This window comes from Pan troglodytes, chromosome 8 (assembly GCF_028858775.2).
Source record: "Pan troglodytes isolate AG18354 chromosome 8, NHGRI_mPanTro3-v2.0_pri, whole genome shotgun sequence".
Lineage (NCBI taxonomy): Eukaryota > Metazoa > Chordata > Mammalia > Primates > Hominidae > Pan > Pan troglodytes.
In genome coordinates this window covers 136700772-136714843 of record NC_072406.2, presented here as the reverse complement: position 1 = coordinate 136714843, position 14072 = coordinate 136700772, and the positions used below count along the sequence as shown (strand labels likewise).

General features: G+C 60.0%; 2 protein-coding genes across 5 annotated transcripts in view; one reads left to right on the top strand and one right to left on the bottom strand.

Moving 5' to 3' along the window:
- FAM53B (family with sequence similarity 53 member B) overlaps positions 1-4692 on the top strand; it is a 126309-nt gene extending 121617 nt beyond the window's left edge. For all 3 annotated transcript variants that reach the window (XM_054659955.2, XM_063781196.1, XM_016919569.4), the window contains one exon: positions 394-4692. In XM_054659955.2, coding sequence (XP_054515930.1) covers positions 394-756 — 363 coding nt within the window. In that variant the 3' untranslated portion in view covers positions 757-4692. The remainder of the gene's footprint in view (positions 1-393) is intronic.
- Positions 4693-10217: 5525 nt separating this feature from the next.
- Positions 10218-14072, bottom strand: part of LHPP (phospholysine phosphohistidine inorganic pyrophosphate phosphatase) — a 154784-nt gene continuing 150929 nt past the window's right edge. For both annotated transcript variants that reach the window (XM_016919563.4, XM_016919565.4), the window contains one exon: positions 10218-11261. In XM_016919563.4, the coding sequence (XP_016775052.1) occupies positions 11165-11261 (97 nt within the window). In that variant the 3' untranslated portion in view covers positions 10218-11164. The remainder of the gene's footprint in view (positions 11262-14072) is intronic.

The following is a 14072-nucleotide window of genomic DNA, read 5'->3' as shown; positions in this document are numbered from 1 at the left end:
GATAAAAATCCAAGTAGTGAAATTACCTGATCAAGGAATTGGATATATTTTCCCCAGGTTGCGCTTCAGAAAGGCTGTGGACGAAGTGTTAGGAGCATTCCTGTTTCACCACAGCCCCCCAGAACTGGGTCTGCATCAAATTTGTGTGCTTTGCCGAGTTAGTAGGTGAATAGTGGAATTGCGCGTGTCTTTATGAGCACAGAGCGCTCATTGGCCGGAGGTGCATCTTCATGAGTACATTGCTCATGGGCCCGTCCTTGCCTGGATAGGAGGAACCCGGGACTTGATTGGTCTTGCCACAGCCTGGTGGTCTAGTCGCTTTGTGGGGTGTGCAGTCCTGGGGCTGCGGGAGGGGAGTAACCCTTAGTAACCTGTGTGTCTGCCCCTCCACAGAACTGTCAGACCTTCAGCAGCCTCAGCTGCCTGAGCGCAGGGACAGAGGACTGCGGTCCCCAGAGCCCCTTCGCCCGCCACGTCAGCAACACCAGGGCCTGGACCGCCCTGCTCTCAGCCTCTGGCCCAGGGGGCAGGACCCCCGCTGGGACCCCGGTCCCTGAGCCTCTTCCCCCTTCCTTCGACGACCACCTCGCCTGCCAGGAGGACCTGTCCTGTGAGGAGTCAGACAGCTGCGCCCTGGACGAGGATTGTGGCAGGAGAGCGGAGCCGGCTGCAGCCTGGCGGGACCGCGGGGCCCCTGGGAACAGCCTCTGCTCCCTGGACGGCGAGTTGGACATTGAGCAGATAGAGAAGAACTGAGGGGGTGTGGGCCCAGGCAGGGCTGGGGTGTGCTGGCATCGACAGCCCCCACTCTGGGCACTAGGTGGGCCCTTGAAGGGGAGCCCAACTCGTGGGCCTGATGAAAGCTTCCTGAGTGGTGTCGGGTCCCAGAGAGGGAGCCCACCTGTTGCCTGGGGGAGAGCCTGGCCTGGCTGTGTCATACAGCGGGTGTGTCAGCCTCTCACCGGCTCCCCGAGCGTGGCAGCCACCAGGTCCACAGAACTACTGCAGCCCAGAGGACAGCTTTGAAGTTTGCGTCTTTTCTGCCTCTTTCCCTGTGGGATGTTGGGCAGTCTCTGTTGTCCCCGGCAGAGCTGGGCACCGCTCTGTATCCCCCTGGTGGGGGCTGTCAGGGAGGGCCTGGGGTGGGGGCCAGGGGCCATCTGCTATGTCAGGGCCCTTCTTGGCCTCACTCAGGTTCACTTTTGGGGAGTCGGCCCCGCAGCTTCTTTCACTCAGTTTTACTCCGTGCCTTCTCTCCCAGGTCTCCCTGCTTCAGGCTTGGGAAGGTTCGGGAGACGCTTCCTTCTGTAACACCAGAACCATTTGGCCTTAATTCCAATGTGAGAGACAGAATCCCTGGGGTGCTGGACTGGCCCTCCAGAGGGTAAGCCATGTCCGGAGTCTCGGGCCCAAGGAACGATTTGGAGGGTGCTTGTTAGGGCCTCCCGTGTTGGGTAGAAATTTGGTGGATCTGTTGGCTGAAAAGACGGACTCGCTTGCCTCTCCTACAGCATGGAGAGGCTGACCCCATGGCTCTGCCACCGTTGGGGCAGGGTTAGCAGATGGCAGCCCTTCTCTGTGGCTGACTGGTCACTGAGTGATAAGCGTGGTTGGTTCCGGTGAGTGTAGGGATGGCACGATACCAGGGCAGCCTCTTGAAAACGGCCTCGGGAGACGGGAGCTGCGAGCAGGTGGGCAGATGAGGGCCCTGTGCACACTCAGGGGTGAAGGGCGTCCGCTGGCCACTCTGCAGGGGCCCCTGCAGGATTCCAGACACCTCCCATTTGTCCTTGAGGACTGCTGGCTGTAACCAGGGCACATCACCCACCTCAAGACAAGCCCACGCCCTTGTCAGCTTAGGGGGAGCCCAGTCCTGAGGGCTGCATCTCTGTTGTAGGCCCAGCCACCGGCACAAAGCTGGATTCATGCTCCCTGCCCCTACCCCGCCCTGGCTCCTCACCCTGGGGCATCCGAGGAGCCTAGCCCCCTGAGGGTTTGCTCTCCTCTCAGGGTTTGTAGCTCCTCTCCGGCTGCCTTGCAGACACCACCACATGGGCTCTGCTCTATGGGAATCTGGCTTTTAGCGAATTTGACGTCTTCTGCAAACAATAGCAATTGGGCTGGCTTAGGAGCAAGTGGCTCATTTTCCCATAAGGCTAAAAATAACTGGTGCGCTCCCTTGCGTTGGCTGACACGCGCGTTCAAAGCACTTTTGTAGTCACTTTGCTTTTGCTCGTCTTCATGGACGAGTGAACGCTTCGCTTCTGCAGGTTGAGTCCAGATGCTTCTCACCTTCTTTCTCCTCAAGAAAGATGCTTTTTGGGAAACGTTGTTTAAATCTTATTTTTTTACTACATCAAAAGGATGGTGGTTCAAGTTCCCAATATGTGGGTGGCACTTCTTAAAAAATCAGCTTTAAGGAGCTGGCAGAAAGCCCCCAGCCCCACAGCCCTGAGAGATGGTGTTGCCAGCTCAGGTGGCTGACACATGGGGTATGCTGGGCACTGGGCAGGTCCCAGAGCTGGGGAACCAGCTCACCTCTGGTTGCTGTAGCTCCTGCCGGAGGCATGTCTACTTGTGATCCCGGACAGCCGAACCCAAGAGCTGGTGGCTCTGAGCAGACAGAGACATCTTGGCCTGTCCCTGCCTGGGGGGTCATGGAGACCATGTCTTCTCAGAGCAAATATGGAGGCGGCCAGGGCAGTTGTTGGGTGAATGTGGAGAGCACATGGCCATGTCTTGCCCCCAGAGTACCATTGGGCGTGGGGGGTCCTGGCACCACATGCCTGGTGTGGCCACCGAGGGCACACAGCTTCTATAGCAGGCCTTCCTGTGGAAGGCAGAGGCAGTGAGGGAGGCGGACGGTGCCAGCTGAGGCATGCAGCAGCCCCCAGCTACCTTTGCTTAGGGCTGGGGTGGGAGGCACATGGTGACAGGTATATGTCGTGGGACTGGGGTGTGGGTGACCTGCCCTCAAACCTTGCCTGCCACCTCCCCATTCAGGCCTGGTGGCAGGAAGGGACAAGCTGTGGAGCTGGCTGAGTCACAGCCACCTCCCCACCTCCCCGCAAGCTGGTCCCATCGACCAGTTAAGCCCAGCCCCAGGGCGCTTAGGCAGAAATGACCCAGCTTCCTCAAACCCCGCCTGCCTGGCCTGTACCCACCACGCAGCAGTCAGGGGAGAAAATGGTGGCTATCCCTTCTGCTTAGAGAAAGAAATGGCCTTTAGCTGGTTTCATGTTTGTGTTTTGACTGGAGAGAGTAGACCCTATCTATAAGGTGCCACCCCATCATCCAAGCTGCCACACTGCCCGGAGCAGCCTGTTCCTGCACTCCACCCTGCTGGCCCCAGGACTTCTGATCTCAGTCCTCTGGGAGGGAGGTTCGCCTAGGAGGTGCCCCCCACATTGGTGTCCCCATGGGCAGCAGGCAGACAGCTCACCCCCACCAGCATGATGGCCCCAGCTGGGGGCAGTGGCAGGAGCCTTACTTTTGTCACAGCCTTGCCCACAAACCCTGCCTCTGAGGGGAGACTGAGGAAGGGCAGAGCCAGAAGCAAGCCGTGCCAGGCCATCTGCCTGCTCATGGGGTCCTAAAGAGCGGGCTAAGCCTGCAGGAAAGCCGGGGGGGCGGGGAGGGGCTTAGTGCCACATGCACCCCACTCATTCCAAAGCCACCAAACTGCCAGGGGCTGCCGTCCACCCGTGGGGCCCAGGGGCTGGGGCCGCAGCCTCGCCATTTTCGTTGCCATACCCTCTTGCCTTACTCGCGGTGGAGGCCGGAGTTGCACGGGCAGACGTGCACCTGGGCCCGTGGGGAGCTTGTTCTGACCAGACGTACAGATTTTCATTCTCAGAAAGCCTTACTTTTCAACCAAATTTTTGTAGCCAGTTTTGTGAATTTGTACACTGAAAGAAAATTTAAATAAAGGGGAAGTCCACATTAAAAAGAAAACAAAACAAACCCTAACTTCCAAATGGGTCTCCTGGTGCGGGGGCGTGAGTGGCCGTGCCCTGGGTGTGCTGCCTGTCTGAGCAAGCTTCCCTAGCTGTGGAACCCCGGGCCCCCTGCTGCGGGCTCTGCCTTGGTGTCATGCCTGCTGCACCCCCGTTTCCACTGACGTGCCGTCTGTGGCTATGGGGGTGGTCACTGGAATGACGGTCACTCCAGACGTCAGCCGGCAGGGATGCAGCAGGCTGGCCGCGCACCGGGGCTCGGGCACCCTCTGGCCCCACACTGGCAATGATGCCACACCTTGCCATGTCCACGCTGTTGGTCAAACCCCTCTGTCATGCCTCTTTAAAGAGAAAAGAAGAGATTTTTTTTTTAATGGCAGACCGAAGTGGAGATCTTGTAGCCTAGATAGGATAGTCTGACCTTCTAGCATAGTCTTTTTGGCAAATGATTTGTGTTTTCAGTGTGTGGGGAAGCTGTCCTGGGGGCTGGGGCGACAGATAGCACATAGGCTGTTTCTGGGGCTGCAGGGGCTTCCCTGAGCTGGACGTTGTGGGTGTTGCCGAGCTTCAGGAAGTGTGGCGACCAGAAAGCGTAGACCCGGGGCCCAGGGTCTGCCCGCCCCTGCAGCCTGGCCTCCCCGCACAGGCCGTGGCTTGCACTCCAGCCGCTCTAGTCTCTCAGGAATTTGCTTGTTACTTTTACTGTGTAAATAAAGCTTCCTGGTTCAATACCCAAGTGCCTGGTGCCAGCTGTGTGGTTTCTGTCGGGTGTGGTGAACTGGCAGGTCCCCCTGCTCACAGGAGCATTAGCTCTGGGCTCAGAGAGACCTAGACTGGACCCTTCTGTCCCCTCCAAGCCTCGGGGTCTGAATCGATAAAATGGGGCTAGCAGACATCACAGAGCTGTGGAGAGGCCGGGGGACGGGGGAAGGCTGCCCATGGCCACAGCTGCATCATGGGGAGCCCTTCTAGGGCCAGGAGCCCCAGGACAGCAGCGGGGAGACACTCCTTGTGTCATTTGAGTTAGAAGCCATGGAGGAGTCTGCCCTTCCGAGCACAGCAGCTCAGCCTTCCACAGCGCTGGGAGGTGAGGCCGCACAGCAGTGTGCGGAGATGGGCCCAGCCCGGCCTGCAGCCCTGAGGGGCCTGGGATGGCCCCCACCACCCACCCACCCACCAGGGTAGCTGAGGTGGCACAGACAGGCTCACCGGCTCCGGGTTTCTGCCCCCGCTGCAGGCAGCACAGTGCAGACTTCTGCTGCGTGAGTTGCGGGGGCCCCAGAAGCACGAAGCCCAGCCCAGCGTGGCCCACCGTCTCCGTGCATGGCCCTCTGCTTACCCGGACTCAGGAGAAAGAAGGGGGTGTTTGCGGCCTGGAGGACAGGCGTGGAGAGGTTTGCTTGATTTCCATAACTCAACACTTGCCCACACAATCTGCCCATGGAAGTCTGGCCTAGAATGCTTGTTAGGGCCAGAGCAGCCCCTCTGGGAATGAGGCTCTGTAGCCCCCACTTTTCTTTTGGTTTTTGCTTTTAGCAAGATTTTTTTTTTTTTTTTTAAGTCTATGAGCACTGAACTCAAGAAACACGTGAAGTGGGGCTGCTGGGGGGAGGTGAGCCCCTTGTCCTCACTGCCGTCCCTGCAGCCCTGCCTTACCCAAGGCTGGATGCATTGACTTCCCCAGCACACCCTCACCCCTGCCTCCGTATCTGACAGATGACTGGTGGGCCAGGGGCTGGCGGGGGACTTCTACCAAGCGCAGTGCCCCCACCCTTGTGCCCCACCTGAGGGTAGGGCACAGAGTGGCCCTGGAATTACCTCTGGCCCTTACCAGCCCCTTGCTGCCCCCAATCCCTAGATGAGGTCCCTGGCTGGATAGCAGCTCCGTTCTGCCCCCACGTGGGGCCTGGCCCCAGGCCTCACCCCCAGTGCAGTGCCCAGGCCAGGCACAGGTGCTTCTGACATGGGGCACACGTGTAGTCTCCTTATCTGCACAGCGATCATAACCCTGTGGGCTTACGAGAGAGACTCAGCCACTCTGTCCAGTGTGCAGGGAAAGGGCTGGAAGGAAGAAGGCCGGAAGGAAAGGCCCCAGAGAGCACAGTGCTCAGACTCCCGGGTGACTTCTGGTTTCTTTTTATATACTTCTGTTAAATTTCCTGTAATAACACATGCTGCTTTTATAATGTTAAAAAAAACCATGTAGAATGTAGGCTGCCCCGTGTGTTCACCTCCTAAACCAGGACAGTTCTGAGGGGCAGCTGGAACTGTTGACACGCACTCTGGCACGGGAGGCGGACCCAAGAGCACCCACCCCAGAGGGGCACCACACTCGCCCGTCCCGCCCTGTGTCCCCACCTCTGCCCTGAGGCGAACACAGGAGGCTTTCCACCTGCCAGCCACCAGCCAACCTCCCCGAGAGGGGCAGGAACCGACCAGCAGGACAGACCCACCCAGGGCAGCGGCACCAGGTCAGGCCTCAGCCTTTCCGATCCTCCGGAGGGCTCAAGCCGAACGGAAGGAGGGAAGAACTGCAGTCACCTGGGCCAGTGGCGCTCACATCTGACATGGAGGCCTCTGCTTCACTTGGCCCAGTTCCCAGCCTTGTTGGCAGTGAGGGCATGGACCCTCGCTGGCATCCGTCCTCCGTCTGGCACAACGTGCCATCTTCTGTCTGGTTAGGGTTTGGGTGGGACGGAGACTGCGCCCCTGTTCCTGGTCCGCCTAGTCTCTTTGCCAGTCTGAGTCTCGTGGGCCTTTTCTGCAGGCCCTGGGGTTGCTGAGCAGGCAGGGGGAAGTCGGTGGCTGGGGGACATCCCGCCACCTGCCAAGTAGCTGCAATGGGAAGAGATGGGGTTCCCGTGACAGCGATTGGGACCCCAGACCCAGCCAGGCCTGGATGTTCAAGTCATGTGAGACCACCGAATACATTGTTGCACTAAGCCAATTTGAATTGAGTTTTCATAAGTGGTACATTGAGCCCAGGGCTTGGTACTGTGTGGGCCCTAGAGCTGGAAGGTGCAAGGGTGGGTGAGGCCCGAGAGGCCTGCTCTCCCTGCCCTCCCCTCCACCCCCCACCCTGCTACCCCTCACGGTTGCCTGGCCTGGCAGCTCCCGAGCCTGGGAGGTGTGGCTGGGCCTAGGCTGCTGCTCACTCCCAGCCTCGGTGGGAAAGACCCCTGGGAGCGCCCCGGACCTGTGGTCCTGAGTCTTTTTTTCACGACAGTTCCACGACATGTGTTGAACACAGGGCCTTAGCCCATTGGCAGCCCCGAACTCCAGCCCCGCATGCGGCCGGCGGTTCCACACCGTCTCTGCCAGGGCCCGGGCCCCCTCCACATGGTGGAAGTGGCCAGGCTGCCGGAAGGAGCCAGGGGTGAAGGAGGTCATTCCTCACTTCTAGGCAACACCGACCCCCAGGCAAGCATCACGCCACGGCTCATCAGCTCCAGCCAGAGACAGGGAACCCCGCAGGGCCAGGAAGTGCCTGTAAAAGAAGTGAATCCCCCTGTTTTATAGACGGGGTAACAGGCTCAGGGGCTACACCGCCCCACCACAGGTGTGGCTGGACCTCACCCCTCAGAAGAGCTCATCTCTAGAGTGAGGACACTGGTGCCCCGGCTCAGCCGGAAAGTCAGCCACAGGGGCCACCACATGCGTCCCCCACAGGAGGATTCCAGGCAAGGGTGGGAAGCAGCACGGCAGCGGAAGGGGCTAGAAAGGGCCTGGGAGGCGGGGCTGGACCTTCCTGCAAGTCGCAGCTCCACCCCTCACTAACTGTTGGCCCTCAGCAAGCCGCTAGCTCACCGCACCCCAGACTCTAGACCCGTGCAGTGGGAAGGATGACAACACCCACTTCACTGAGCCCACCGCGGCTCAGAGGGCGGCATGCTCCCACCCCAACAAAGCAGGGGGCTGCACCTCCAGGGGCTGTCCCTCTGGGCACCCCACTCCTGGGTAGCAACTTGAAAGAGGAGGTCTCGGCTGGGCGCAGTGGCTCACGCCTGTAATCTCAGCACTTTGGGAGGCCGAGGCAGGCGGATCACAAGGTCAGGAGATCGAGACCATCTTGGCTAGCACGGTGAAACCCTGTCTCTACTAAAAAATACAAAAAATTAGCCGGGCGTGGCGGCAGGCACCTGTAGTCCCAGCCACTCGGGAGGCTGAGGCAGGGGAATGGTGTGAACCCGGGAGGCGGAGTTTGCAGTGAGCCGAGATTGGCCACTGCACTCCAGCCTGGGCGACAGAGCGAGACTCCGTCTCAAAAAAAAAAAAAAAAAAAAAGGTCTCAGCTTGAACTCCTTCCCCCAGAGGGGTTGCTGTCTTGGCAGGAAGCTTCCCCATTAAACACAAAAGAAAGAAAAAACTAAAGACCTACAAACAAACTGGCATCACCCACAGCCCGGCATCACGCACAGCCCGGCATCACGCACAGCCCGGCATCACGCACAGCCCGGCATCACCCACAGCCCGGCATCACCCACAGCCCGGCATCACGCACAGCCCGGCATCACCCACAGCCCGGCATCACCCGCAGCCCGGCATCACGCACAGCCCGGCATCACACACAAACCCGGCATCACACACAAACCCGACATCACACACAAACCCGGCATCACACACAAACCCGGCATCACACACAGCCCCGGCATCACACACAGCCCCGGCATCACCCGCAGCCCGGCATCACACACAAACCCGGCATCACGCACAGCCCGGCATCACGCACAGCCCGGCATCACGCACAGCCCGGCATCACCCGCAGCCCGGCATCACCCGCAGCCCGGCATCACGCACAGCCCGGCATCACACACAAACCCGGCATCACACACAAACCCGGCATCACACACAAACCCGGCATCACACACAAACCCGGCATCACACACAGCCCCGGCATCACACACAGCCCCGGCATCACCCGCAGCCCGGCATCACACACAAACCCGGCATCACGCACAGCCCGGCATCACCCGCAGCCCGGCATCACACACAAACCCGACATCACACACAAACCTGGCATCACCCGCAGCCCGGCATCACCCACAAACTCGGCATCACCCACAAACCCGGCATCACGCACAGCCCGGCATCACGCACAGCCCGGCATCACGCACAGCCCAGCATCACGCACAGCCCCTCCAGGCTGCCACTGAACTGCAGCCGCCGCCTGAACGTCCTGTATTGTCTCCTAAGGAGCTGCCATCAGGGGACTCCATCAAGGAGCCAGCCATCTACATATTTTCCAACTAAGGGGCCAAATGGCCCTCCCTCAAATCCAGTGACACTGGCCTGGCTGGTGGCCTCTCATCTTGCTGAAAAGACTGTCACCGTTTCCCCTAATCCTGATTTAATGGGCGGCCTTGCGGGGGCTGTACTTGCCCCTCCCCGGCGTGGGTCCCACACTTTCTTATCGTCCACCTTCATGTGGTGGAAATCCTGTTCCGGAGACCCATGGCTTCTCTCATAAGAAGCGCTCTCCAGGCCGGGCGCGGTGGCTCATGCCTGTAATACCAGCACTTTGGAAGGCCGAGGTGGGCGGATCACCTGAGGTTGGGAGTTCGAGACCAGCCTGACCAACATGGTGAAACCCTGTCTCTACTAAAAATACAAAAAATTAGCCAGGCGTGGTGGCGGGCACCTATAATCCCAGCTACTCGGGAGGCTGAGGCGGGAGAATAGCTTGAACCCAGGAGGCGGAGGTTGCAGTGAGCTGAGATCATGCCAGTGCCCTCCAGCCTGGGCAACGAGAGCAAAACTCCATTTCAAAAATAAAAATAATAATAAAATAAAATAAAGAAGCAGTCTCTCAAGGGTTATCAGTAGCTTCTGAACTGATTTGGGGAGAAATGGAGCAATCAAGTTATCTGTTCAGCTGACTGATTCTGAAACCTGAAACTTCAGTTATGAGTGATTTGTTCCCAGGGCCCCTGTGGGAAGGCCGCCGCGCCCTTGGTCGGGAAAGCAAAGCTCACCACCACCAGGCCACAGGCTGTTCCGTTAGGGAAGGCAGTGCCAAAGTTTGCCCTGGACTGCCTTGTTCCAGATAGGGCCAACAGCAGCTCACTGGCCCCTCTGGGCCTCAGTTTCCCCATCTGCTAAGTGAAGGGGCTGGAGCAGGTGAGGTATTTCAGGGCCCTTGTCCCTCGCACCTCTGATATTCAGTGGCTCAAGCATAAGGCAGGACTAGAGACAGTGGCCCAGACCCTGCTGGTGGCCTCCCCCATACGGTTCTTCCTAGCAGTCAAAGCCTGAGTCAAAGGCTGCTGGTCAAGGCAGAGTTTACTGAACTGTTAGTTTCCTCCTGCACACACCGGGCATGACACCTTCAAGTCTGTCCAGCAGTGGGTCCAGAAAGTACCCTGTGTGCCTTGGACGCAGAGGCTACAGTTCTCACTGTGTGGCATGGGAGCCTTCACAGTGCCCTCGGGAGCTGCGCCTGGTCTTTGTCTGCAAAGGTGACTGGGAGGATAGAAAAAGCAGCGGGCTGGCATTGTTTCGGGGGTGGGGTGGTGGGCAGTGTGCCTTGGCAGTCGCAGGGAGGCTGACTTGGTTCTGGGCTGCAAGATCTGTGCATAGGAGGCCCCTGGGTTTCTTCCAGGCTCTTCACTGAAATGCAAAGAGTCTGAAGAGGAGGCAGTGGGCACAGTGCCCCTGAATCCGGTTAGGTGGAGTTTACTGCATTTAAAGGACCACGTGCCCATGGTGAGTGGTGAGTTCTGGGATTTGGGAGATTCCCAGAGGCCTGACAAGCCTGTCCCACCCTCCTGGACTTCACTACAGGGAGCTGAAGTCAGGGCCCAGGCAGGGGAGCAGGCCACCCAGGTAGGGAACAAATGCCTGCCCATGCAGGACAGAGGGCAGAAGGCAGGGCTGTCAGGGCCTTGGTTGGTCTGGGCACTGGGGCAGGTGGAGGAGAGGCAGGGGTGGAGGAGAGGCAGGGGTGGAGGAGGTGGGGCTCTCCTGGGCGGGTGGAGGAGAGGCAGGGGTGGAGGGGAGGCAGGGGTGGAGGAGAGGCAGGGGTGGAGGAGGTGGGGCTCTCCTGGGCGGGTGGAGGAGAGGCACGGGTGGAGGGGAGGCAGGGGTGGAGGAGAGGCAGGGGTGGAGGAGGTGGGGCTCTCCTGGGCGGGTGGAGGAGAGGCACGGGTGGAGGGGAGGCAGGGGTGGAGGAGAGGCAGGGGTGGAGGAGGCAGGGCTCTCCCAGGAGGCCATCACTTGTCGGCGTGCTGCAGCAGCAGGTCCACTGCCTCTGCGAGGTTGTCCACGTACCCATCAGCCTTCACTTCCGGATGGTGCTCGTCACTGGGCCTGGAGAGGATGGCCGGAGGTTAGTCAGTGCCCCCACGTTGACCCCTCTGCAGCCACACCCACCCTCCCAGCATCTAACACGGGCCTGGCCTTAGCCTGAGGAAACCTCCAGGTCATGCCAGGCAGCCTGGCCTGTGGCCACTGGCCATCCCCCTCCTCCCCCTGCCCTACTCAGGCACACATGGCCCCTCCTGACTGTGCCCTCAACCTGGACACCTCCCCAAACCTGTCTCCCACTGGGGAGCCTGCTCAGCCTTGTGGTGGAGTGACAGCCAGCCCAGCTCCCTCTGGGTCTCCAGCACAGACATGTCACCTTGGATGGTGGGGACATGAGTGTACCCTGCTCTGGGCTCCCCAGGGGCTCACCCCACACCCCTGGCCTGGCCTAGTGCCCCGTGGGAGGAGCCTAGTCCATGTGCACTGTTTGGGACAGCTGGGGTAGAGACCCAGAGCTCCTGCCTGCCCTAACGCTGGGGGCCTGCATGTCAGTGACAGCATGTGTCTTCTGGTTGGTGCCCTCTGAGGCCACGCCCACCCAACAGAGGAGGCACCGGGCTCCTGGATAAACTGCCCTCTGGCTGGGATTCTGGGGGCAGCAACCTCTCCAAAGCCTTCAACCATTCCCCAGGCATCTCCTGAGGTCTCACTGGATGCTGAGGACACAGGAATGAGGCCATGAGACAGTGCAGAGGCCTCTGGGCCCTGCCAGGGGACTTTGTGGAAGGGGCTGTGGGCTGAGTCCTGAAGGCAGGCAGGGGCTACGGGTAGACACATGGGTGGGAGAGGAGAGCCCCAGGAGCAGGAAGGGGTCAGGTGGGTTCGTGGAGACATCCAGAGCCTTTTTTATTTTTTATTTTTTTGAGACCAAGTGTCACTCTGTTGCCCAGGCTGGAGTGCAATGGTGCGATCTTGGCTCACTGCAACCTCTGCCTCCCAGTTTCAAGCGATTCTCCTGCCTCGGCTCATGAGTAGCTGGGACTACAGGCACCCGCCACCACGCCCGGCTTTTTTTGTATTTTTTAGTGTAGAGATGGGGTTTCGCCATGTCGGCCAGGCCGGTCTCCGACTCCTGACCTCAAGTGATTTGCCCGCCTTAGCCTCCCAGAGTGCTGGGATTACAGGAGTGAGCCACCGTGCCCGGCCCCCATCCCAGTCTTGACAGTCATTTGAGGAAGTGGCACCTCATCCTAGGGGCTGTGGGCAGCCTGGAGGGCTGTGAGCCAGAAGGCCCCTCCCCACAGCCTTGCACCCACAGAGGTGCCGCTGGAGCTTGGCAGGAAGTGGGGACCGGCCCATCTGCAAACCTACCACTACCGAGGGACATGTTGCTTGGATCTCCCCACGGCCTGGCCCAAGCTCCCTGAGAAGCAGGGAAACCACTGTCTCCCGGCAGCAGCGCCCCCACTTTGGAAGCTGCCACCCTGGTATAAGAGGAAGTGCTTGAAGTTGGTTCTCACATCATCTAAAAGCCGTGTTGGCCCTTTCAAAGGGTTCGGTTTCTGCAAAGGGCTTTCTTGATCCTAAAATGACTGTCATGGGCAGGGGGAGCTTTTTCTTTTAAGGGTTCTCAGCCCAGTGGCCTGGAGGCTACCTCCTGGCCCTCAGGGACTGCTGAGGCTGTGGACCTGGACGGGGGCCACAGGGGCAGTCCCTGGGAGGGGAGGGCAGTGTGGGCTCCCCTGTGACTGGGAGGGTGTACCTTTTGGCTCTTGTCCAGGTCCCAAGGACAGAACCCCCTGTCCCCTAAGCCCCTCCAGCGCCCCCACTTCCTTGCCCACCTGCTTGTATGCGGCTACGGCCGCTTCCCCTCCTGCACAGTCTCCGAGCACAGCACTTACGAGCCTCACATCCCTCTCCCTTCCATCCTCCAAGGAAGAAGTGGTCACCCCCATCTTGAACCGGTGAGGAAACAGCTCAGAAAGGTTCAGAGACTTGCTGAAGGTCACATAGCAGGGAGAGCAGAGCTGGGATCTGACTGAGTTCTACTCCCAGCCCTGTGTTCTTTCGAGAGCTTCCACCACTGCTGGACATTGCTGCCCCTTCCAGCAAAGGGCAGTTGACAGCACCCGCTCCAAGCAGGGGCACCTACAGATGCCAGTACCAGTGGGGATCGTTTGGCTGGCCGTCCCAAGCATGGCCACTCTGCTGCTCCTGAATGAGCACACACCAAAGTATGAGCCTGGGGGACCAGGCAAGGGGATGAGTATGCGGCACCCTCACCCACACCCACTCCATCAGCACCCTCACCTGCACCCGCTTCATTAACACCCACACCCTCACCCGCTCCATCAGCACCCTCACCCGCACCCTCACCTGCTCCATCAGCACCCTCACCCGCACCCTCACCCGCTCCATCAGCACCCTCACCCGCACCCTCACCCACACCCGCTCCATCAGCACCCTCACCCACACCCTCACCCACACCCGCTCCATCAGCACCCTCACCCACACCCTCACCCGCTCCATCAGCACCCTCACCCGCACCCGCTCCATCAGCACCCTCACCCACACCCGCTCCATCAGCACCCTCACCCGCACCCTCACCCACTCCATCAGCACCCTCACCTGCACCCGCTCCATCAGCACCCTCACCCGCTCCATCAGCACCCTCACCCGCACCCTCACCCGCTCCATCAGCACCCTCACCCGCACCCTCACCCGCTCCATCAGCAACCTCACCCGCACCCTCACCCGCTCCATCAGCACCCTCACCCACACCCGCTCCATCAGCACCCTCACCCACACCCTCACCCGCTCCATCAGCACCCTCACCCACACCCGCTCCATCAGCACCCTCACCCGCACCCTCAC